The sequence below is a fragment of the Stegastes partitus genome, unplaced genomic scaffold (genome assembly GCF_000690725.1).
Source record: "Stegastes partitus isolate 25-593 unplaced genomic scaffold, Stegastes_partitus-1.0.2 Scaffold912, whole genome shotgun sequence".
Lineage (NCBI taxonomy): Eukaryota > Metazoa > Chordata > Actinopteri > Pomacentridae > Stegastes > Stegastes partitus.
The window spans coordinates 268,517-294,060 of NW_007578643.1; the positions used below are offsets into that span (position 1 = coordinate 268,517).

At 39.8% G+C, this 25,544-nt stretch overlaps 1 protein-coding gene across 1 annotated transcript; it reads right to left on the bottom strand.

The window, feature by feature from the left end:
- Window positions 1-23,391, bottom strand: rcc1l (RCC1 like). The gene is made up of 12 exons (XM_008293786.1): window positions 23,244-23,391; window positions 21,649-21,934; window positions 18,911-19,040; window positions 17,614-17,742; window positions 16,007-16,073; window positions 14,444-14,495; window positions 14,045-14,129; window positions 10,736-10,917; window positions 9,897-9,984; window positions 7,799-7,972; window positions 1,191-1,276; window positions 1-759 (listed from the first exon to the last, which is right to left on the bottom strand). The coding sequence occupies exons 2-12, from the start codon at window positions 21,931-21,933 to the stop codon at window positions 682-684; spliced, it is 1,356 nt and encodes a 451-aa protein (XP_008292008.1). The 5' UTR covers window position 21,934; window positions 23,244-23,391; the 3' UTR covers window positions 1-681.
- Between the last annotated feature and the right edge of the window lie 2,153 nt (window positions 23,392-25,544).

The following is a 25,544-nucleotide window of genomic DNA, read 5'->3' on the forward strand; positions in this document are numbered from 1 at the left end:
TGTGTTTCCTGGAAGAAAGCTTTGGTTTAATTTTATGGATTCGACCATCATTTCTGTCAGTTAAATTGCACTCTGAAGCCTACAATGTAAGTGATGGAAATAAAAAAATGTAAAAAAATAAATAAAAAAAAGAAGAAAACAAAATTACAGTGCTGTGAAGACTAACAGTTTAGTCTCCAAAATATGGAGAAAGTTTTGTCTTGTTTTGTCCAAGAAAACAAAGCTTTGTAGTTTGTGGTGATATAAAAACACAGAACAACGGCGAATCCTCACATTGGTGAAGCCGCCACTAGAGAATATTCAAAGTTTGTCATAGTTTTGCTTGAAAAGTGGCTTTAAACAAGCAATCAACTGACAAAATAACAAAGAAATCTATTAATTGATCAGCTCCAGATGTAGTAAAACTATCTTTAGGTGTCTTTCCTCTATGACCTTCATGCAGGATAGAGGCAGCTCTGTCAGCTACGGGTTACTGCAGCATCGACTGCTCTGCTCTCGGCTTGACGTCACGGTTCAACCACAGGACTCGAGGGCCGCCGCCTGTGGAGAGCAGCTGGCTTCAAGACTCCGGAGCGGCCCCCAATCGGCTCCCCGAGGCGCCCGGAGGTCAGCCGAGGGCTCGGCCAAACATCCAGCCTTTCATCCACTGCCGGGGGTGGGGTTGGGGGGAGGACAGGAGCTTCACAGCAGAGACTTCGCCAGCGCCACCATGTGGTCAACACCGCAAGCTACGTCCACCACCTGCCCCGGCACAGTCACCTGACAGAGAAGCCCACCGAGAGGCAAAGCTTAGAGGAAAACCAGGACGAGTGTGTGCAGATTAACAAAGGTTCACTTTCTGTAGGGTGGAGGGGATATTTATTTTCTTTCTTCTATAAGCAACCCAGAGACGTCACACTGTGCAACACTGAGGAGTCCAACACCTTCACATCCTGCTGAAATGTCTGGAGGGGACATGCTAATGTAAGTCTGTGGGCTTAAATTGAAAAATCTCTGCAGGGGATATAGATTTATGACACCATATTTTACTGAGACAATGTACTTTTCTGTACTGAAGAGAGCAATATATCACCAAGAAGAAGTGTTTATGAGCTGCATATAGCGAGCATGATAAGTAAGAATAAACAGTAGGTCTGCAGCACGGTTTACTTTCTGTTTACACAACTAATATTGAATTAGTGTTGTCTTACTCGCCAGGGGAAGTACTGGTCGTCTCTCTTCCCAATGCCCAAACAACCTCTCACGTTCTTCCCCCAAACGAAGAGCTCGCCTCGATCTGCAAAGCAACCGTCAAACATCAGCATGTTTTACAAGGCATGTTAAAAGACAGGCAACAACAAAAATACATGCAAAAAAAGCAAAATTAAATAAATAGAAAACACTAAACGACAAAACAAAACACAACAATGATCTGCAAAACTAAATTCTAAAATGGAATAAATATTTTAAAACCACTAAGAGCCACCAAAGGCCAATGAGCACATGCACTTCTTGAGATTTTTCAAATGAAATTCAAAAAATTTGGCCAAATGATGGCCTTGTTCTCTAATCAATAGCTACATTTGATACAAAAGTTTGATATTTTGGAAGCAAAACTACTTAGAAATCTCTACATGATCTGGCTCCGCTCTACCTCTTGAAACTTTAACCCGTTATTCTGGACCTGTAGACGGCTTACATCAGAAAATCAGCTGTAGTCGGAGTACTTGTAGCAGTAGTAGTTGCANTAGTAGTTGCAGTAATAGTTGCAGTAGCAGTAGCAGTAGTTGTTGTTGTAGTAGCTGAAGGAAAAATCACTTTCCTTACTTGGAGATAATCTTTTAGAGAAGATATTACCCTGATTAACCGCCTTAGGTAAATGTAGTGCTTGTAGCAGATGTGCGCCCTGTAACGTCTATAGATTCTTGACCTCACATAAACCACGTTGTAGGAGGACAAGCAAGCTTTCCCTGCACCTGTCAAGTTAGAGCGTTGCCGGGTAACCCTGCACACAGCCGCAACGGATACTTGGTTTAACTGTCAAATCAGTCGAAGTGAACAGAACGAGAAGACCTCAAACAACCGCCATTTTATTTCAAAACTGTGTGTAGGAGAGAAAAGCCGAGCGCATTTCCAGAAAGCCAAGACCTTGGGCATTACAGAGATGTATTTTTAGTTTTCCTCGAGTAAAAAATGAGCGCACAATCATTTGAGAAAAAATTGGTAGATTTCAGGTCCTTGAAAAAAATCAGTAGCCGTCTTTGAATGGGTGCAGATGGGGAAGGAAGAGAGACTTGTGGAGGAAAAAGGCTCCAAAACCCCCCCAAACTTAATTCTGTGGGCTTCCAAAGTGACATTGTGAGTGGGAGGACAAATCTTGCAACGTTTTGATGTAAAAATGATGTCTGTCGCATTAAAATTGTGGCCAGGGCGACAAGTTAAAAAAAAGAAATTACTGTGTGATTTTTTTCTGCACTCCCACTCTGGTGATGACGTTACTCACTCTAAAGCCCACATACACACCCATTGTAAAGGCTGAAAAGGAGTGAAAAAGTTTCAAAACTTGAGAGGTTGTCACGAAGAAATGATTGAAGATAAGAAAAAAATAGAAAGACTTTGAAATAGGGGAAGGCCGCATCAACATTTTAAAGTTTAAATAGAGTCTCTAAGTGAAAGCATGCCTGAGAAGTGGAGGTTTGAAAAGTAGTTTAAATTTGGGTGGTTTTCATGTCCGTCCCATTCATTTCCAATGGGAGATTTTTACGACGTTTTCGCGAATTGCATCACGAAAAATGTAAGCACACTATTCCCGATTGAGCCGCACGTTTTGATGTATAATTTGCGTGGGTGCTCTCAAAGCTGTGAGAGGAGTAGCCAACCAAAATTTGGTACGGAAGAGGAAAAATAAGAAAAAACACCACAGGATAACAATAGTGTACTCTGTACAAGTAGGGCCTCGTGCTCAGCCAGTGGCACTAATAATAGTTGTAGTTGTAGAAGTAGCTGTAGCAGTAGTAGTTGCAGTACTGTGGTAGCTGTAGTAGCATATGATGTGGCAGTAGTAGTAGTCGTAGTAGTAGTCGTATTGCAGTAGTTGTAGTGTTTGTTGTTGCAGTAGCATTTTTTGTTGTAGTAGTTGGCAGCCAGGGCGAACACCTCCGCGGCTGGGGAGCGACTGGATGCAGCGTTGCCATGGAAACCGCTACTACTGCTTCCGCCACTACAGCCCAGCGCACAAGAGAGAGGCTGACAGAGTTCAGAAGAGCTTCTGAGTAATGACACTGAAACGGTGTGGCTCAGGTTTACGAAACTTTAATGTTGTCACCTTATTTTGAAAAATATTTACTTTACCTTTGCCAAATTTTCTTAATATGAACAACTGTGGGCTAAATAGGATATCTGACTCAGGGTTTATGTTATTAGATATTCAATACCGAACGCGAGGAGTGTTTTTTGTTAAATCAGCACAAATGTTGGACAATGTTTTTCTCACCACTAGGGAGGGCCCCTATTGCAACGAGGCATTTTACCCTCCTCCCACCAACAGGGACCTTAAGGGATGGTCAAACACATCCTATCTTTGGAAGTCACATTGTTCTGTGTTCAACTGTTGTAAAACAGTTAAGCCTTGTGATTTTTTTATTTGTTTATTTTTTATTTTTTATTGAATTTCCCTTCTGGGATAAATAAAGTGTTTTTCATTTCATTTCATTTTCATTTCATTTCATTTGAGTTGGATTGCCACACAAATCTATAATTAACCATGTCAGAGTATAACATTAAGATATTGTCGTTGAATATTAATGGATTAAATAATCTGGTAAAACGACAGAAGATAATGATCAAATTAAGGAAACGTAAATCACAGATTATATACCTGCAGGAAACCCACCTGTCTAGACAAGAAAGCTGAGAAGCTGAAGAGGTTTGGCTATACGAAAGCATTCTATAGTTCATTCCGTCATGGATGCAGAAGTGGTGTGATCATACTCATGCCCAACTCATTGAAATTTGAGTGTATCAAAGAAATTAGAGATAAAGAAGGGAGATTTGTCCTTGTGAAAGGAAGACTTGAAAACAAAATGGTCACAATGGTTAATGTATACGCTCCACCCAACAGTGAAAAACATTTTTTTAAACCTTGTTGGATGCCATAATCTTGGAAATGGAAGGAATATTGATATGTGGTGGTGATTTTAATATAGTGATGAGCAGTAAACTGGACACAACAAACAAAAAGAAAAGTACCAACCATGTTGCTAAAACAATTAAGACAACACTGGGATGGTTGATATTTGGAAGGCATTACATCCTTCGAAAGAGATTACACACTACTCAGCCCCCAATGATAGTTATGCAAGAACTGACTGGTTTTTTTTACTAATACGAAGGAACTATATAGGGTAAAGAAATGTGAAATTCAAGAAGCAGATGTATCAGATCACTGTGCAGTTAACCTCAAAGTTAAATTAAATGGACAGATGAAAAATACATTGTGGAGGTTAACTGATCAAAGAAATTGACAAAAAGACAAGATTTTTAAAACAATCCTATTACGAAGTGGAGCCCCGGGCAACTAAATTATTTGCAAAAAGACTAAAAAAAAAGCAGGCTGACAGAACAATTCATAAGATATAAGATGTAGATACCAATAAGTTCACTAATGACCCCAAAAAGATTAAATCTAAATTCACAAATTACTATGGACAACTGTATAGCCAGCCCCATTTAGCTGACATAAACCAGATGAAAGCTTTTCTAGAGAACCTAGACTTGCCATCAATTGGGAAAAAGCAAAACGATCATTTGACCTCACCTACTACAAGATCAGAGATAGAGAAAGCAGTGAATAAACTAAAATCAAACAAATCCCCTGGCAGTGACGGTCTACCGTCTGAGTGTTACAAAACATTTAGTGAACACCTCATACCACTTCTAGAACAGTCATTTAACCACAAACTGGAAATACCCCCATCCTGGAGGGAAGCAATGGTAACAGTGATCTCCAATGATCTCCGATCATATTCCAAAAAATAACACTAGTGCAGTCTTAATAAGCCTTGATGCAGAAAAAGCGTTGGACTGTGTGAATTGGACTTTTCTATATCTGGTACTTAAAAAACTTGAATTTAATGACAAAGCCAACAACTGTATTAAAACACTTTACCAAAAACCAACTGCAAGGATAAAAACAAACGGCAGCCTAACTGAGAGCATAACCTTAGAACGGTCGACCAGGCAGGGCTGCTGTATGTCCTCAACCCTGTTTGCTATCTTTATCGAGCCCCTGGCTCAAGCAATCAGGGAGAATAAAAATCTCAAAGGGATCAGGATCGGGAGAGAAAAGCATATCACTGGATTTTTTGCTGATGACGTAATTTGTTTTGTAGAGGGCCCAGACAGAAATTCCAATACTAATCAAACAACTAGAGACATTTGGCTTCTGTTCTGGATACAAACTTAATTTGACTAAAACACAAATCTCAACATTCAATTAATCACCATCCAGAAACATACAAATAACATATAAGCTAAATTGGAGGGCAACAAAAATAAAATATCTTGGAGTGATGCCAACACATAGACTTGAGGATTCATATAACGCTAACTACATCAACATAGACAAAGAGATAAAGAGTGACGTGGACAGATGGAATATTCTCTTATTAGATATTGGTTAAAGAATAGAGACCATAAAAATGAATATCCTTCCCCGGCTCCTGTATCTATTCCAATCATTACCGATTGAAATACTGGAAAAACAATATAGATTATGGGACAAACTCATTTCTCGATATATATGGGACGGTCACAGACCAAGAATCAAATTTGATACATTACAGATAGGTAGAGATAAAGGCGATATGGCATTACCAAATTTTAAGGAATATTTTTTTTGTAGCACAAATCAGACCTATAATTTGCTGGTGTGACAAAGACTATGTTTTTAAATGGAAAAATTTAGAGCAATTTGTACAAGGAAGGCAAATTCAAAGTTGTATTGGAGACAGAGAAGAAACAATTAATGTAAGACACCAAATGGATAGTATCACCCAATTCACATTAAAGCTATATCCTAGGTCTCCATGACCAGAGATTTAAACAATGGACTCGAAACGGCATAACCGCATTATTAATAAAAAACAGGAATTTCTTGAGTTTCCAGGAAATGAAACAAAAATGCAATTTAAGTAACTGTGATCACAGTACAGGATTTTTATGACAAGGAAGTAAAACACACAGTAAACCTGGATAAGAATGGATTCGTGGAGTCATAGTGGAAACCTACAATTCAAAGAAACATAGAATCATATCTACAATGTACAGACACCTAATGGAGAGAAAAGGGAAGACAACCATATATGTAAAACTGAAATGGGAAGGAGAACGAGGAGTGCCCATATCAGAAGATGAATGGCTACATATTATGCAAACACAGCAGACATCCACACCATCACGAGTTTGGAGATTATTTTGTTGGAAGAACTTGATTAGATTCTTTGTCACACCCACAATTAGAAATAAACACACATCAGTACCACAGCCATGCTGGAGAAAATGTGGAAATATAAATATAAAGCACTCTCACGTATTTTGGTTTTGTAAAAAAATCATACACTTTTGAGAGGTTGTTCATCAGACAGTCATTCAAATTCTGGGCTATAATATACCAAGTCATGTGTATTACTGTATCTGGAACAGATACATGTCAGGCAATGTTGTATTAAAAGAGGACAGATATTTACTGAAAATTATGTTAGCAGTCTGCAAGACTGCAAGAAAGCAATCATAAGGAAATGGTATAAAGCAGATCCGCCAACACAGCAGGACTGGCAAAACATTGTGAGTGAGATACATGTAATGTTGACCCATACTCAAGAAGAACTATGTTGAGAAAAATGGGCGAAGTGGACTGTTTATACAACGACAGCATCAGGACAATTACACTGGTAACAACTGGCAATCTACTGTTCTTGTTCTTTCGAGGCCTTTTGTTTTTTTGTGTTTTGTTTTGTTGTTGTCTTTCTTCTTTATGTTCATAATTACTACATGTTCTTTAAAAAGAAACAATAAACACGAAGTGTTGAAAAAGACTGTAACAGGACAGAGAGGTAGATTTATACATATATGAAAACGTCTTGATTTATTTCCAAACATCTCTCCTCCTGTCGACTTCATCCAACAAAACTGAGTGAACTTTCCATCTTTCTAACGTCATAACTCCAGCTGCAGCTCGTGATTATTTTCTGCATCGAGCATACCTCCCTACAGCTTATAAAGAGATTTATAAAATTACCGCCCTCTTACTTTTCTAAAACCCGAGAAACAATCAATGGTTTTGAGAAATGACGATTCAAAGCCAGCAATGCTCTAACAGCACAAACACTTCAGTCCCGACCTTCAGAGTTGTTGGATGGTTTCGAAGTCTGAGTCAGGCTAATAAAAACTGGCTAAAAGGCCTTTTCACTCTGCTGTTTCAGAGATAAAAACAAGACGAGCTGCAGACTTTTCCTTTCAGCGTCATAAACGGACTACCTGACTCAGCAATAAACTGCTTCTTCAGACATTTGCAGCTCATTTTTAGCACTTCACACTGGATGAGCCTGAATGACTTTGCTGTTCAAGAGTTTTATGTTTCCATTTCTTATCTTACCTGGAAACCAAAAGGGCTGACATTTGGAAGTTGAAGCAGAAATCTTGTAAAGTAGCATTACTTTGTATCTCATGGCGAGACGCTGATTTGAAATGGGGATCTGACCTGATGCAGCCTGAAAGAGTTTTTTATTTGTTTTTCATCTGTAGACAAAAACATTCCTACCTGTCACTGCAGCAAAGTGACTGAGGCCACACCTGATCCTGGTCACAGAGACTGAGGGGTTGAACTCCGAGCGTCCGAACAGCGTCGAGGGAATCATCTCTGGGGTGGAAGATTCTGACAGATTTGGACCTTTTCCCAGAATGCCATAACCCCATACAAACACCTCTCCTTTTTCTGGAAAGATTCACATACAAATACATAGAATACAATTGATATTTAGATCTAAAAGTCAATCAGCCAATCGAATGACAGGATTTGTGGATATTCTTTGCCAAAATTCAACACAAACTGGATATTTGGGGAAGTTTTCAGCAGCATCTTTTTGTGTTTTTTTAGCGTGCAACGACAAAATGATTAATCAATCAAAAAATGATCAGAAGATTGATTATTAAATAAAAATAATAGTTACAACTCTATGGATATTTATACAATAATATGGCAAAAGAAAAGCCAACTCTTCAATAAACAGGCTAGCAACAGCAGCTGGTTGCAGATGAGTGCTTGCACTTTTCAGTTTAGCGTGCTAGCATGCTAACATAAATTAATCAGCATTAAACACAAGTACAGGTGAGGTTGATGGAGATGCAGATATGTAGTCATAAATCAAAGTATCGGACACATTTCATATTTCCGTAGCACTTTATGAAAACCTAACGATAACCTGACCTGAGAAATTATTCCAGTTGTTCCTAGAGTGGACATAAATGTTTGCAATAAACTTTCGCACAAAAATACACAAATATCAACCTGCTCGTGGAGCTCGAGGAAAAGTCTTTAAAAAAAACAATAAATAACTGTAGATAATTTCATATTTGTCCATCCAAGAGTTGTTGAGATATTTTAGTTAGGAGTCAAAATGGTAAATCGACAAACATACTGACATTTTAGCCGCTAGCATGCCTGCAAGCACTCAAATGTACATTCACAGAACATGAACAGCTGCAAGTTCCTGTGATCAGATCCTTATTTATCAAACATCTCAGAATCCCTCTGAGGAATGCAGATGAAAGTTTAACGTGCAGTGCAGTACTTGTGCCGCTCACACAAACTACGTCAACGTCCGCTGAATGCTGTTTCCATTTTATCTGGACCATCAGGAATTTTTGTTCAACCCCTTCCTTGGTTTTTACACTACAGGCTCCACCACATTCCTGGTTGCTGTAGCTGACCATCTCCGTCAGTACAGAGTAGGAATGTCACCACAGAAACCAGGCCTCCGATGAAGTGTTGCCTTTTTTTATTTTTTCGTAAATTGCAACTAAGGCATTAACAGTCATCTACAGCTGCAGGTTTTATGTGCCAAACTGTGGGGCCAATATTAATAAATAACCAGAATTATACAATGATACACACCAATAAGCCATTTGCATCGTAGACTGTGAGTAAACAATAGTTTACCACATGCACAACCTAAATCATTCATGTAAACATTACAATTAAACATAGCAGGTACCTTGACTCAGCTATGTGACACATGCTTACATTGTTTTATATATTAGTGCTGCAGCTCACATATATTGTGCAACATTGTACAACAGCACAGCAGGAATTTCCTAAGTTAGGAACACTGATAAATGCGTTTACTCCTTAAGAGGAACAATAATTGAGACTATTTGTCCAGTTTGAAAGGATGATCTGCTGTGAGAGACTTGATAAATATATGTTGCTGGCTTTTCTCCCTCTAAAATGCCCCTTAAAATTACTGCAGAGACAGTTTTTGGAAACCATTTGAACACAGACTGGATGAATAAAAGCGCAATTTTAAACAGAAGTTTGCCTGAAACAGTTGTTGGGAGTTCTGCCATAGTCTCATAAAGGTAACTAACAAGCAGACATGAGGAATCAAACTGGAAGACAGATGCCTAAAACTGTGATGTGTGATGCCACCAAGAGGCGAAACGAGGAGTCTGAGATGAAGTTGAAGAGTGAGTCAAGCTGAAAAAGGGTTTAAACTCAGCTATCAGGTCATAAAATGCAACTTTTATCCCCACAAACCCCAACAGTCAGTCATTCTAAAGAGTCGGTTCCTCAGTCACGATCATATGTGCTGTTCATATTTATAGCAAATATGTTTCAAAGTGTATTTGAATGAACTGACCGTTGAGAACAGCCACCTGTGTGCCTCCACACGCTGCCTGGACCACCTTCCCATAGCCTTTCAGAGGAAGATGACGAGGAGAGTTGATCTGAGGATAAGAAATTAATATTGTTTATGTATACATTTGATCCCTCTTGTACTGCTAAATATAATTATTTATCTAGTAGAGGTTGAATTTATCTCTACAATATGTTAACTGTCTTTCCCATGATGCATTCCATAATTATGCTCCATGCAATAATCACATATAAGTGGTTTTAGGGCTGCAACTTAAGACTATTTCCATTATTTTCTTTATTATTCGATTAGTTGTTTGGTCAACAACGTCAGAAAATGATGAAAAATTTGTGTTTTCAAATGCCACAGTCAAGATGATACTATTTTTGCTCATTTGTTACGTTTGTATTGAATTGTTTTGCAGGATTTAAAGCATTACACTCAAAAATTCTTCTTGTGCTAGTAACACATTAATGAATGAGTCCTGCTGACACACTGAACATGTGGCCTTATATAGCAATTTGTGTGCTTCATAGTAGAATCTCATAGTGCACCGATAGACACAAAACAGGCTATTTTTTACATGCTTGTGCAGCTAAGTTTTCTGAATCTGACTTAAAACTCTTACATGAGCAGAAACAGAGAGAAAGATATAAGTCAAAAACACCAAAGTGTGTTTGCATGAGGCTCAGCGAGTTCTCGACAAGAGGCTGCTGGGAACCGAGCAGCTCTCTGACAGGTGAGTGACAGGTGGAAATCGAAACCAACAGAGAGCCATCGAGTGCAAACACACAAGCAGTTACACAAAGACCCTGTTAAAATCCACTGTTGGTTCTCCTCACCTGTGTGGCCTCAGTGACCGAGGCCAGCTGTCGGTATTCGGAGTTCCCCCATCCATACAGCTGTCCGTCTCTGGAGACAGCCAGGCTACAGTCTCCATATGTGCTGATCTGCTGCACCTCCACCCCGGACAGATCTCCTCCCACCTCCACCGGACAGGAGCTGATGTTGTGGTGCCCCAGACCTGGAGGAAAGAGACACTGCAGGGATCAGAGAAAGCTAAAAGCACAAATCCTTACTAGTCTCTGCAACCCTTAAAAATAGATATTTATCAGTGATGCAGTACAGAAAGAGGTGATTGTACACCATTTAATTGCACATATTGTGGAGTGAACAAAATAATTTGAATCACACATGAGTTGAAGCAGGGTAGTGTTAGCCAGATGTCTGTATTTGATTTGCATTTATTAGAGGCTTAAACATCTAAATTAAATCTGCTGCTGATTTTGTTTTGCAGTCCCTTTTTATGCATCTTCATTAGAAGATGCATGAGAAGAGGAAAATCTCCTATACAGTTCCTATGTCTTTCTGTGTCCCCAATCACTACATAGTCTAAGCACACTGCATAAAAAATTTAAGTATTTCATAAACTGCGCATGAATAGTAACAGAACAACAACTTTAAAAGGCATTATTATTTATAATATTTTCCTCTAAAACTCAACAAAAACATCTTGACATTTCCCTTGCTATTCGCTCTTTTTTAGCCATCATGCTAGCTAATCACACAGTAGCCATTAAATGAACACAAATTAATCTGAGGGTAGCTGACGTCAAACTCGGACCTTCTCTGAATGACCAAATGTTTGCATGCGTGAATAAGAAGCATGTATAAATGAAAACTATTTTTTCTAATAATTACATTTCAGGCAGTCTTTGCAATGTTTTTAATGACAAGGACAATTCCATCAGCATTGATCTTCATTGTATGCATTCATTGTAAACTCTTCTTGTGTGTTTTTCAGAATTTTTCCTGCTCATGTTTAATGTTGAGTTTTAATTTCAACCAATTTCCGACTATCCATCTAATCCCTAATAATTCTTGATAATTCTAATTGCACATTTCTGCTCAGAGCATACATATGCTTTGTCATGCGATCACTTGAAAGGCTCTAAAATATTAGTTTTATACTTCACTGAGGCTCACTTGAGAAGTTATTGCTCATTTTCAATCGAGAACTCTTCTACTCTCCAGTTGGCTCTTTGGAGCCTCATAAGGGTACTTCAATTTAAGTTGTTCAATCTTATGTGGAAGACCTGGCACAGAATCTGTTGGAATCTATGGAGATATCCTTTACTCTCACAATCCTCATTACAGTTTCGTCGTACACACCTCAAATTTGGCCAGCACAAACTACAGGACGTGGTGATTAAAAGATACTCAAATGCTCCGCAGATGAGGCCCGGTTTCGAAATGGCGGCCTGTCCAATTTCGATCAATGGCCAGTTTGTCCATTTTCGCAGTGTTTTTTGCATTCAACTAACTCTTGTCAGAAGGCCGGTTCACCTATGCCGACAAGACTCGGTGGGCATGTGGAGCAGGTCAGGACGCACAAAAAAGTCAATCCGCACCAACTCCTAAACCCAACAGGAAGTCCATTATTTTGAAAAACCACGCTGACAATTTTGGCGATTTTGGGTGACTTCTTGACATTTTTGGCCATTTTCAAAATCTATCTCCTCCTAAAGGGAAGGTCGTACACACCTGAAATTTGGCCAGCACAAACTAAAGGAGATGGTGATTAAAAGCTTTTAAAAGGGTCTGCACAAGTCTCGGCGTGGAAATGGCGCCCCCCGGAATTCAGCCACAACGCCATAAAACGGCATAATGCGAGGTGCTGTGTAATTGGCCTGTGTGTGCTCCGATCGGCCTGAAACTTTACACGCGTGCTCTGAGTCTCAGCCACAGCGCGTTGCCAGCATGCCACGCCATGCACGGCGTCTCGGCTCGCCATTAAACGGGAAGTAAAGTGTAAAAAGCCGATACCTGCTCCAATGGCTGTCAAACTTCACGTGTTCCGTAACACTCTAACCCTCATCACAGCCATATGACCACTCTCACTCACAACGCCACCTGGGGGCGTGGCCACAACGCCTTGCAATGCCAGAATACGAGACGTACTGTGTAACTGGCCTGTATGTGCTCCGATCTTCCTGAAACTTTACGCACGTGCTCCGAGTCTCAGCCAGAGCGCGTTTCCGCCACGGCCTACTCGCACGGCACAGCTCGCCACTTAACAGGAAGTGGCTCTTAAATATGCCACACGTGCTCCGATCTGGTCGAAACTCTACTCGCCGGATCAGAGTCCCGCCCGGAGCACATTTGCACCACACCTCGACGTGCGCGAAGGCCGACAAGCGTCGGGCGAGGACCCGTTCATCGCCGCTTGCGGCTTTAATTATGCTTTTTCCCTTTTCTTTAATGTGTTATAGGTGTTTTTGCGCATGTAGAAAGAATGAAAACTTAAAAAGCAAAGAATTTCACAACAAAAGTTATTTTCCTTTACTGTCTGAAACCTCACATTTGAAGTTCAGGCTTTTCTACAGTTACTCATCTATATCACCCTGTAACACGTTTGCATATCACCTGTTTTACTGCTACTCTGGCCTTTGAACAAATGTTGAGCAGCCTTCTTGCATTATTTCCTCACTAGAGTCACTTGTGTAAAAGCTACACCTGTATTTGTAGATCTCAGTTATGGTATGTAAGCAGTATTGACTGTCTTTTGTTGTACCAGCTGACAAATCAGAGGGAGGCCTTAAAGAGACAGGAGCTAAATTGAAGCATTTCAGACTGAAGGTGAGAAGAAATGAAGCAGAAATGTACAGTATGAGAAAACTAGTGCACTTTTTACATTAGAGCACAGACCCTAAAAATTAAATGATGAACGTGTAAATGAGCATGACAGGGGCTCTTTAAAACAACTTGTGTTACATTACAGGAGATAAATATTGTACCGATCACTGCACTATATGAAAAAGTAGATATCGCATCACTTTTCACTCAAACTTATACTACAGTTTATCATACCAAATCCAACGACTGTTTGACTCTTCATACCCCATAAATCAGTAAATACTGATCTTGCCTTCCTGTAACAAAACTGGTTAACTTAAACTTTCTGTACTCTAAACAAAAATCTCAAACACAATGATATGAGCCCAAATAAATTCAAAACAGAATAGGTTGCACAAGTTATTTCTGTCTGTCTGTGTTCACGTTCCACGCTACTGTGGTAAAGAGTGCATTTTTCCATTGCACCTCAAGGTTAAGGGGGTTGCCGAGTGTGACAGAGTGTGAAGAGCACTGACCCGTCTGTCCATCTGCGCCCCATCCACAGGCGAACACTTTCCCCGTCTCGGTGAGGAACAGGCTGTGGTCCTGACCGCACGCCACCTGGGAAAAATAGATGCATCAACTCCACAGTGTTGGGTGTCACACTGAAGCCCGTAGACGGACATATTAGTAAGCTTAACATCTTCACAAGCTTGTTAAAAACGAGTGTGGGACGAAAAAATTAGATGTTCACTGAGTGGACTTCTGAGAGGAGGACATTAGTGTTGCAACGGGGCCAAATGATATTTTAATGTGAGTGCTGGGAAGGTGTGAACCTAAAGCAAACTGTATCACGCTCGGAGTGCAGCCGACGGTACGGCACAGGAGGGAAAAGAGACAAACTGTAAATAAAACGCATCTGTCATCGCGCTCACCTGTACGACCCTGCTGCCGAAGCCCTCCATCTTGTGAATGATGTGGCTGCCGCTGTTGGAACACGAGATGGACAATTAGTCGATCCATCACTCAAGGATGGCAGCGTCTCCAGGAGGTCACAGCGGTGTCTGTCAGCCTTCCTTTAACCTCCCGCTTATATCTGCGCTAAAATATCTCATGCGTCAAGAATATATATCCGAGGCACACAGCCCAGGAGATGACTGATAGCGCAACAGGCAAGGTGAGGTGTCTTCAAGTCTCTAAACTGTAGAAACTTCAAGTTTTTTAATGAAACGATGCAGAGCAAAAACAATCTTTAGAATCTATTACACAAAATAATTGTGTGATTCGCTGTTTCAGTAAAATTAATTTTGCAAAAAGAAAAAAAGGACAGAAAAAAAAAATCAAAAAGGTTGCAATCAAAGCTTCAAGTTAGCCAAACGTACTGTATTCGGATTAAAAATAACCCTGTTATCACATTCATGTCAGTGTTTCACAGTGGCATGTCTTAATGAGTAATACTCTGCGTTGGTCCTGCAGGAAACAACAACTAAAAAGTGTTGTCATCGTTTCTTTTGTTTTTATCCATCTTCCACACATGGGATCTTAATAAAAACTGATATCAGTATGAAGATTTTTATTTTATTGCGAATTCCCTTTATTTAATCATTAACTCTCTGATCTCTGAGCAGTTTCTAGATATTCTTTTTCACCCCCGTCACATTTTAACTCAATGTGAGCTTATTATTCACTGCAATGGAAAGTCCTGCACCTCAACAGAAACAGAGCAACCAGGGCAAGAAGCAGATAAGACGCTCATAATTTCAATTTTCATTTGGATAAATGGTGAAATTTGTGTGTGTGTGTGTGTGTGTGTGTGTGTGTGTGTGTGTCTGTGTGGGTGTGTGTGTTTTTAAATAGCCTCTTTATGTGAACTGAGTGACACATTTTACATCTGAAAATCAAAAATGTCAGTGCTCTCTAATGGAGAAACTTTAGCCTCTTTCTAACTCATCTCAAACAAATCTTTATACATTTCTTCAACTCCATTTGTTGTTATAACATTTAGAATATCTGCTGAATATATCTGCCATAAATTGGGCTCAAGTTCTGATTGAGAATATTCCCAAAAATGTCTAACTAAGAAGGGGAAAAAAAATAAATAAATCTACTAGAATTCATCACTCGGGTAATCATACACTGATTAGACTGATCTAGTTTTCTATGTTAATGTGGTATTAATGCACACACAGTTTTTTAGTGCAGTGAAGAATCGTTACTGACATCTGGACAAACATTTGGCTCATCTGATGTCACTGTTAGGATGACGCAGGTTTTCAGAAGTTACTTTGGTGAGCACACTCTTAAAATAACTCAAAAATGATGGATGAAACTATCAAATGTGATACAAGAAAAAAAAAATCCTTTAAACTGGAACATCTGATAACAGCATCAACTGAGACTGAAAATGTCTCAAGAGCAATTCTACAAAATCTGCTGTTTTCTATAGTAGGTAATGTTTCACTATCAAGTAGCTGATTGCGAAGTATAAGAAGACTTACCTGTAGATTTCGTCTTCAACTATCCGTCTTCCACACTGACCGTATGCATTATTTCCCATACTGAAAACTGGGAGAGAATAGAGTGGAAGGAACATGAAGGCAAGTGTGTGGTAGGATGCATCACATACGGTTCTAATGATGAAGAACAAGTCATTGCAAGTTCTCTTCTTGTGGTGGCTTTCAGTGAGACTACATACAGGTAAATTGCTTCTTTTTTTTTTTTTTTCGTCAAAGCTGTTAAATTGATCAGTAAATTAGATGTTTTAGTAAACTGGATTAACTAGAGGTGTTTAAAAAGTGAAATTAACACAGTACTGATTGTTCCAGTCCCAAAAAAAAGTCACAACAGTGAAATCAGCTGCCTAATATTGTATAGGTTCCTTTTGTGCCACCAGCTTTGACTCGTCAAACAGCATGTCCTGGAAGTCCTGGAAATTGCGAAATGAAGCCTCTTTTGGAATTGTATTTCTAGCAGATGCTTGATCCAATTTAAATCTGGGGAATTTTGGGGACAAACTCTTTGTCGTGTTCCTCTAACCATTCCTGAACAATGTTTATACTGTGGCAGGAAGCATTATGCTGCTGAATGAGGTCATCGGAGAACACAGCTGACATTGATCCTGCTTCCAACACATCAACTTCAAAAACTGACTGTTCACTTGCTGCCTGATAAATCCTACCTTTTTGACAGGCACGTGTATCAAGATAATCAATATTAATCACATCACCCATTGGTGATTTTAATGTTTTGGCTCAATTATTGAGACAAAGGTCCTTAATGTGAAAAATGAGCAGCCTACTAATATAACAATGTAAAAAAAAAAAAGCTGCTTCACTTAGTTCAAGTTTATAAACTCTCACAGTGACCTTTAAATCCTAAAAAAATACGATTACAGTTGTATTAGTTTTTACTCCTCTTAAACCTCAGTTAACCTTTGTTGAGGAGAACAAGAAAAGAAATGAAAGAAATGAGCAGATACATTTCAATCATGAGAGGAATAAAGTGCATCATGCTTTGGCCACACAGGTATTATTAAAAAAAACTAACAAACTATAAAATATCCCAAGTGGCATCCTTTAAACAACATGCCTTAGAATATCACACATTTTTCTGTTATCAGGTCAAACTACATTCAGAAATCTTTTAATTAAATCTCCCACAGCAGAGAAACAACCAGATAATCATGTTAAGCCCTTAAAATACATCACAACACACCACTTTTCAATTTTACCCCAAACTTGATTAAAAAACTGTTAAGCAAAAACATTCAGGTGGGCAACACAAGTGCCAAGAAACCTTTCCACAAATTAAGATTTTATTGATGTATAATGGTGCTTGTTAGAACATCAGCGTGCTAATTCATGAAATATACCAGAAGACCCTAATGGGCTTTTTGGATGAGGTTTAGCAGCTGCCCGATAATCATTCACTTTCACCGAGCTGAGGAGGATGACGTGAAAGGGCACAGAGTGCGACAGGTTGCTGGAAACCACACACAGCAGCAGGTGTTCAGTCTGGGGTTCTTCCTGCACAAAGGGGACGTCATGCACCGCGGATTATTGTGGGTTTTGGATTCGTGCAGGTGCAGGAGGTGTTTGTCTCTTACCTCCCTCTCGGTCGGTGAGGACAAGGGAGTGAGCCCGGCCACATGCAACCTGAACCACTCTGGTCTGCAGAGGCTCGATGAGAGGCAGCGCCACCGGGGACGGCTCCAGAACGTAGTCGTAGCTCTGATCTACACCGACAGAAACAGGTGGAGATGTAAGGCAGATTACACGCTGCAGTAAAATCACTTATCTGATAAACTTTACACACTTCTGGAGCTAGAATCTTTTGTTCAAAAACATGCTGAAGAAGTTTTAGTTATGTTTCTAGCAGGGAATCGTCTTTTAGTTCCCAGAATGTTGTTCTTAAAAGTAGGATTGCGTTCTCCAAAAACATTTGGTGATAAGACTGTTAAAACATTATGCTCTAATGATATTAAAACATTCTCTGAATGTTGCGTTGAGAATGTCCTTCCTTTATTTTCCTGCAAATTTGTGGGAACATTTTACAAAAAAACATGTAACCTCAAAAACATCCTCAGACATTTTTTGTTTTTTTCTTAAAAATAAACTTTCTCTCATCTGAGAAGTGGATTGCATTTTGAAAACAGTTTTTGAATTTCAGTTTAAGATATGGCTGCGAGGTGGCTCGGTGGCTAGCACCGTCGCCGGTTTGCGTCCCAGTGAGGACACTGGGATCTTTCTGTGTGGAGTTTGCATGTTCTCCCTGTGCAGTGTGGGTTCTCTCCGGGTTCTCCGGCTTCCTCCCAGTCCAAAAACATGTTGAGGTTAACTGGTGATTCTAAAATTGGCCATAGGTGTGAATGTGAGTGTGCTTGGTTATCTGTCTCCAAGTGTAGCCCTGCGATAGACTGGCGACCTGTCCAGGGTGTCCCCTGCTATCTCTCTCCCCCCCCTCGCGACCCCAGTGAGGATTAAGCGGTGCATAGATAATGGAAGGATGGTGGTTTGAGGTACTTTTTCATTTCATTCTCAAAACATATTTTATATATTGGTATATGTTTGCTGGTGTGTAAATGAGAAACAAAGCGCTTTGCAGAAGCTCACTCAAGTTCAAAAGGCCTTATATAAATGTGGAGCACTTGTCATGTACATAAAGAAACATTACTATTGATATAGAATTTTATTTTATTTTTTATTTAACTGCTTGTTTTTCAACTTTGTCTGCTGGTTGGTTGGTATTTCTCTGTAAGTTTGTTACAACAAACAACAGTTTGATGTTGCGCATAATCACTGGATCCAATATTAATATAAAAATAGAACCTGGTGCAGCTTTAAATCATAAGTTTTGAAATACGGTCAGATTGGAGCGAAGCAGCCACGTAGTTTCTGTCTTACGGCGGCTGTGCTGGGTGCGCAGGAAGCCCAGCTGAGAGTCCTTGTTCAGGCCCATTCCCCAGAGCTTGGACGCATCTTTGGTCGAGGACGCGATGAGACTGAAGCCATAACCGCAAGCAGCAGAAGAGATCTGCAACAGAAGAAAAGCAGAAATGAGCTCAACCTTAAAAAATCTTAACACATCTCTACCTCCTTGTACTAATAGTCATCTGTGCTTAAATGAATTGTGTACGTTGGGCCCCTGTTTCAACCAGAATATGCACAAATGTTTTGCAATAATTCTTAGCGACTGACAACTGCAGCCCTAACAGACAGAAAATATTAAAGGGAAAGATGGATAATAAAATAGTGGCCCTGTTGTACTGTAATCAACCTCACAGTTTCATATTGCTGTGCAGCTGTACAGTAAACTAGATTTTTTGCTGAATATGTGGCATCCATCAAAGGCAAGCTGAAACAAAAAATGCTTTTAGCATTTATATTATTTCAATACACTGCGTTCCAAATTATTATGCAAATTGTATGTAAGTGTCATAAAGACTGAATTTTTTGTTTTTCAATTAAACCCATGGACGGTATTGTGTCTCAGGGCTCTCTGGATCACCGAAATCAATCTCAGACACCTGTGATAATTAGTTAGCCAGGTAAGCCCAATTAAATGAAACACGACTAAAGAAGGATGTTCCACATTATTAAGCAGACCACCATTTTCAAGCAATGTGGGAAAGAAAAAGGATCTCCCTGCTACTGAAAATCCTGAAGTGGTTGAATGCCTTGGACAAGGTATGAAAACCTTACATATTTCACGAAAACTTAAGCGTGACCATCGTACTTTTAAGAGATTTGTGGCTGATTCTGAGCACACACAGGTTCATGCAGATAAAAGTACAATGAGGAAGGTTTCTGCCAGACAAATACATTGGATTAAGAAAGCAGCTGCTAAAATGGCATTACAAAGCAGCAAACAGGTATTTGAAGCTGCTGGTGACTCTTGAGTCTCACGAACATCAAGGTGTAGGATCCTCCAGAGGCTTGCAGTTATGCATAAACCTTCTATTCAGTCACCCCTAACCAGTGCTCACAAGCAGCAACAGCTGCAATGGGTCCAGAAATACATGAATGCTAATTTTCAAACAGTCTTGTTCACTGATAAGTGCCATGCAACCCTGAATGGTCCAGATGGATGGAGTAGTGGATGGTTAGTGGACGGCCACCATGTCCCAACAAGGCCGTGAAGTCAGCAAGGAGGTGGCAGAGTCATGTTTTGGGCCAGAATCATGAGGAGAGAGTTGGTCAGCCCCTTTAGGGTCCCTGATAGTGTGAAAATGACCTCTGAAAAGTATGAGGCTATTCTGACATCCTGCAAAGAAATTCAAGCAGAAACTCTCCAAAATCTCACAAGTTCAATGAATGCAAGAATTGTGAAGCTGCTATCAAATAAGGGGTCCTATGTTAAACTGTAACTTGACCTGATAAGATGTTTTGACTGAAATAGCTTTTGATTTCAGTAAATATGACATCCTAATGCTGCAAATTCAACAAATGACCATTTTCAGTTCTTTACAACCTAGAAAATGTTTTGGAACTCTGTTATGCATAAAAATTTGGAACAGTGCATTTTAAGTTTTTTCATTTTTGAAAAAAATACTGCTATCATTGGGAGGTTTGTTCAAAAACATTCGAACTACACTTTAACTTTTGATGACTTGAAAATTATGCTGACTGTCATTTGCTTCGACTATTTAGGAAAATCAAAGAAAAATATAATTTGCATAATAATTTGGAATGGGTGTAACTGTCAGTGATTCCTTTTGTTATTGTTTTTCAGCAGAAAGTAGATTGCAAGGTGTCATAAACAGTACATATATTTATTGAGGCATAGTTGCCCATAACGTGACATAATCAATACAATAACTGCTGTCTTCCTTCTTTATTTGGTCCATAATTTAAACATAAAGGGAGTCATAACATATCTTGGCTAGAGTGTCAAATCAGGCACTTTTGAACTTCATACAGGAAACTTAAATAAAATCACTCATGAACTGAGTAGTTTTTTCCTGTAAGACATAAATCTTGAGCAAATGGGATTAAAATATCATTTTTGCTGGCTCTAACAAGGGCTGCAAGGTGGCTCGGTGGTTAGCACCGTTGCCTCGCAGCAAGAAGGTCGCCAGTTCGTGTCCTCTTGAGGACACCTGGGATCTTTCTGCGTGGAGTTTGCATGTTCTCCCTGTGCAGTGTGGGTTCTCTCCAGGTTCTCCGGCTTCCTCCCACACAGTCCAAAAACATGTTGAGGTTAATTGGTGATTCTAAATTGTCTGTAGGTGTGACCGTGAGTGTACTTGGTTGTCTGTCTCTAAGTGTAGCCCTGCGACCTGCCTTCACCCTAAGTCAGCTGGGATAGGCTCAAGCCCCCCTGCAACCCTGGTTTGGATTAAACGGTGTATAGATAATGGATGGATGGATGAATGGATGGATGGCTCTACCAATAAAGGCATCTAAACTGTGTATATCTCATTCAATCAAGAAGACACAGTCTCTTAAAAATATAAGAAATCATAATTAGCCAAGCCTGAAAGTATGGAAATGTGTTCTGTTTTAGTCAAACCAGTGGTGAAAATAGAAAATTCTCCAATTCTTCAGGCTGTAATGAAACCTGATTTTAAACTGATACTTTATGAATGCAATAATAAATATCATAAAGTCTTCCATATAGAACTCAGATCAGCTGATTTTACCTGCTCGGCGGTCTCCAGGCGGTAAGGAGTGAGCTGGTATTTGCGAGGCTTTTTCCTGCCACTGTCCGGCACTACAAAGCTGGGGATGCCCAGCGCCCCGGTGAAGCTGAAGCCCCACACAAACACTTTGTGGGTTGGCTTTTTGTGCTGGCCAACATACTGAAAAACTGGACCACTGCTGCTCTTCTCCTGTGGTCTGGATGCTTTGCTGACTGTTGCGTAACTACAGATTTGAAGGCCTGCGTTGACGTGTCGACTGCACAGCCGCACACATGGAAAAGCCATCCTGCAGAAACAGATGGGACAAGGAAATGAACCACAGGTAATAGTTTAACACAGTCTGGTTTATTCTGCTTCCAGAGCTCATGTGGAGGCAGAAAAAGTCCATTTCCAATATTCGAATAGAGTTTATTTCCACAACACATTTTAAAAGAACCTGAGTTAACAGACAGGACAGACAACAACAATAATATTTTCAAAAAAGCAAGACAGAATAACTTGTAAAATCCATAAATATAAAAGACTAAACATGACAAACAGGAAAAAAAAAAAACTTGCACGACCAAGTTCTTAAATAAAATACTAAAATAATAAGATCAAAGAGTAGTTGAAAACATGCACGTCTTGAGATTTATTGCATAAGTTTCAATAACGGAGGAATATTTGATATTATTTCTACTACAAAGACCACAAGCCCTTATTATTGTAATTAAGGGGTGTCATTTTGTTTTTCTATTAGAAATAAATTATTCTATATTTTTCAATCGAAATACATCATAATCACTACTATTTCTCAACTATTTTATCACTTGTGAAAACACAAATGTTCCTGGAGTACAGCCCTTTGCATAACAGGGAAACAATGTACAGATATGGACAAAAGCCTGCAAATATTTCCAATAGTTTTTGCAGGAATACCAAATTCCAAGCTTGATCATACAAAATGAAAACAGTGGCATTTGGAATTATTGAATCTGCACATATGAATTTTTTAAAAAAATTGTGGATCATGAAGACATTTGTGATGAATAAACGTAGCATGTGCACTTGTAAATTATTTCAAAAATATATTCAAAAACGTCTAAATTAATGCAGCCACCGAGTGTAGGCTGTGTGGCGGAAAAAACGTGTAACGATGCCAAACTCCATTCAATTAATCAATTAAATTAATTCAAATGTCATTTTGTCAAACTGAACAATACCAAGAGACTTTTGAGAAGTTTCTAATCGTCGAAGTCTACTGGTTAATTCGGCATACATCTGCTCTGCGCTAGTTTTTTTCAAATAGATGTAATTCTTGATGTAATTTAACAGCTAAAACTTAGCTAACGTAGATTAATAAGGAGTGGGACTTGTTAACGATCTGTTAAGGTTGAAATTACCCTGAAATTAAGTCATGCTTGGTCTCTTAAATCAATGCCGAAGTGAAGATTGGCTCATAATTATCCGTATAAAGTAGTTCTCCATGTTCCAATCAAAATGTACAGATAACAATACTCAAATGAGTTTGAAATTGTCAATAAAATGAAGGGAGTTTTGTCTCGTGTTCTCTCAACGTGTTTCCCCATGCAGCCGGTGATGTCGGGTCAACTTACCTTCGCTGCCTTAAACTTGAGCTTCAAAACTTGTTGAAGAGCTAATCTGTACTGCAAAGAAACTAATGAAAAGCTGCTGAACACTAATAAAACGTTTCAATGTCATAACCGCATGTTTGTTTACCTCTAGCTAAACTCACCCCGGAAGAGAAAGACAGGTCTTCTTCTTCGCCTGGTGAATTTGGTCTTCTTCTTCGATTTAACGGCGGATCTCAACCGTACAAGGAGCATTACCGCCACCAGCTGGCTAAAATGGGTCAGACAATCGGCTGACAATCTAGACTTCCCCACCATAGGTTCACTAGCCAATGGCCCTTATAGGACATTATGGACGGTAAACCAGACGTGGCTGACGCGCAGCCACTGGCTGCTGCAGCCTCTGTGGAAGAGGGTGATGTTAATGAGATAGAACCTGCAAAAAGTAAACGGTCTATTACATTAACACACAAAGCTCTTGTTGCAAAGGTGGGAAAGTTACAACATATAAGAAAAGACAAATTAAGTAAGGCTAAAACCCTAAGAAATGTAACTCAAGAGCTTATGCAGAGTGGTAGTGTAAAAGAGATCAAACACACACTGGAAAAAATCGTGCTTTTGTGTGGGCAAGCCAAAGACGCTCATGTGGCTCTGTTGCCTTTAATGTCCACTGAAGAAAGTGACAAAAAAGACACTTGGTTTTCTGCAAAAATGATTGTTGAAAATGGTTTCATTTCTGAGGTTGAAAAATGGTTGGTACATTATCATGGTGGGGAGGATGGTGATGATGGTGGTAAAGATGATGATGTTCACCCTGATTACAGCATATCAAATGTTGCCAGTAGACATTCTCACCCACAAAGCACATGTAGTGGTAAAAGAAGTAACAAAAGTGGTAAAAGAAGTAACAAAAGTGGCAAAACTGCAGGTTCATCTCGCCTTAAAACAGAAGCAGAAAGGGCTGCCTTTCTCGCTAGAGCTGCGGCTTTAAAGGAAAGGCATGCTCCTAGAGGTCCAGGAAAAGCAGCTGAGAGGAAAAAGGAAGCAGCTCGGGACTGATGCTGAAATAGCTGCATCCACTGCAAAGTTAGTAGTTTTTCAAGCTGCCACAGAATGTTCCAGTAACTCACAAGCACCTTCTGATGGAATGAATTATTTCCTGGAAAGGAATGAAGAACAAAACCCTAATTCTAAAGGACTCAATCCTGCAGCAAACTCATTTAAACCACACACGCGGAGTGCAATGCCACAAAGCGGCTTCGCAGTAGCCCAAAATCATTCAAGTGCACTTAATGCACACTCTGAGGGAAAAACACAGCAGATCTTTGGAGCAAAATATGAGAGGAAAGCGGAAACAGGAAAAAGAAACAAAAACATCTGGAACGATGCAGTATGGAGATACACAACAAAGCCTCTCTCTGCCAGTCAACAATGTGCAGCCTGCATCAGTGGAGCAACAGCATTTATATTCTGTACCAATACAAGGAGATCTGTGCACCATAATGCACCGACAAAATGAAATCACAGCAGCTCTGGTTCAACAACAGCGCTTAATGCCCTTGCCTTCTCGAGACATTCTAGCATTCGATGGCGATCCTCTTCAGTATAAAACCTTCATAAGAGCTTTTGAACATAGTGTGGAATCAAAGGCTAGCAAAGCTCACTGCCTTTATTTTTTAGAGCAATTTACAAGAGGGCAGTCCAGAGAATTGGTGAGGAGTTGTCAGCACATGATTCCTGACAGAGGTTATCAACTGGCTAAAGAACTTCTCCAAGAACACTTTGGAAACCAATAGGATTGGTGCAGCCCACATGGAGAAGGCTTTGGCTTGGCCTGCAGTGAAGGCAGAGGATGTGGGAGTGCTTCAAGCCTTTTCTCTATTTCTGCGAAGTTGTTGCAATGTAGAGCTGGACATGCCAACTAACATGAGAGCAATCATGACAAAGTTGCCATTTAAGTACAGAGAAAAATGGATGATACAGGCACATGAAATACTGGAGAGGTGTAATCACAGAGCTTGCTTCAAAGATATGGTCTCATTTATTGAACGCCAAGTTAAGATCATTTCTGATCCACTTTTTGGGGACATGCAAGACACAGTATGTGGTGTGCCTGCATTAAAGAGTGTTAACAAGTTCAAGCCATACTCAAAGTTCAGCAAGGTCAGAGGTAACAGCTTCGCCACAGTTACTGTAAGTGAGGCAGCCAAGGGATGTAGAACCTCAAACTCAGTCCCGCAAAGACCAGACTTAAAGGGAAGCATTCAAGAAGCATGTGTCTGCTGCTCTCAGTTTCACAGACTGGAAGAGTGTCCAAAACTGAAA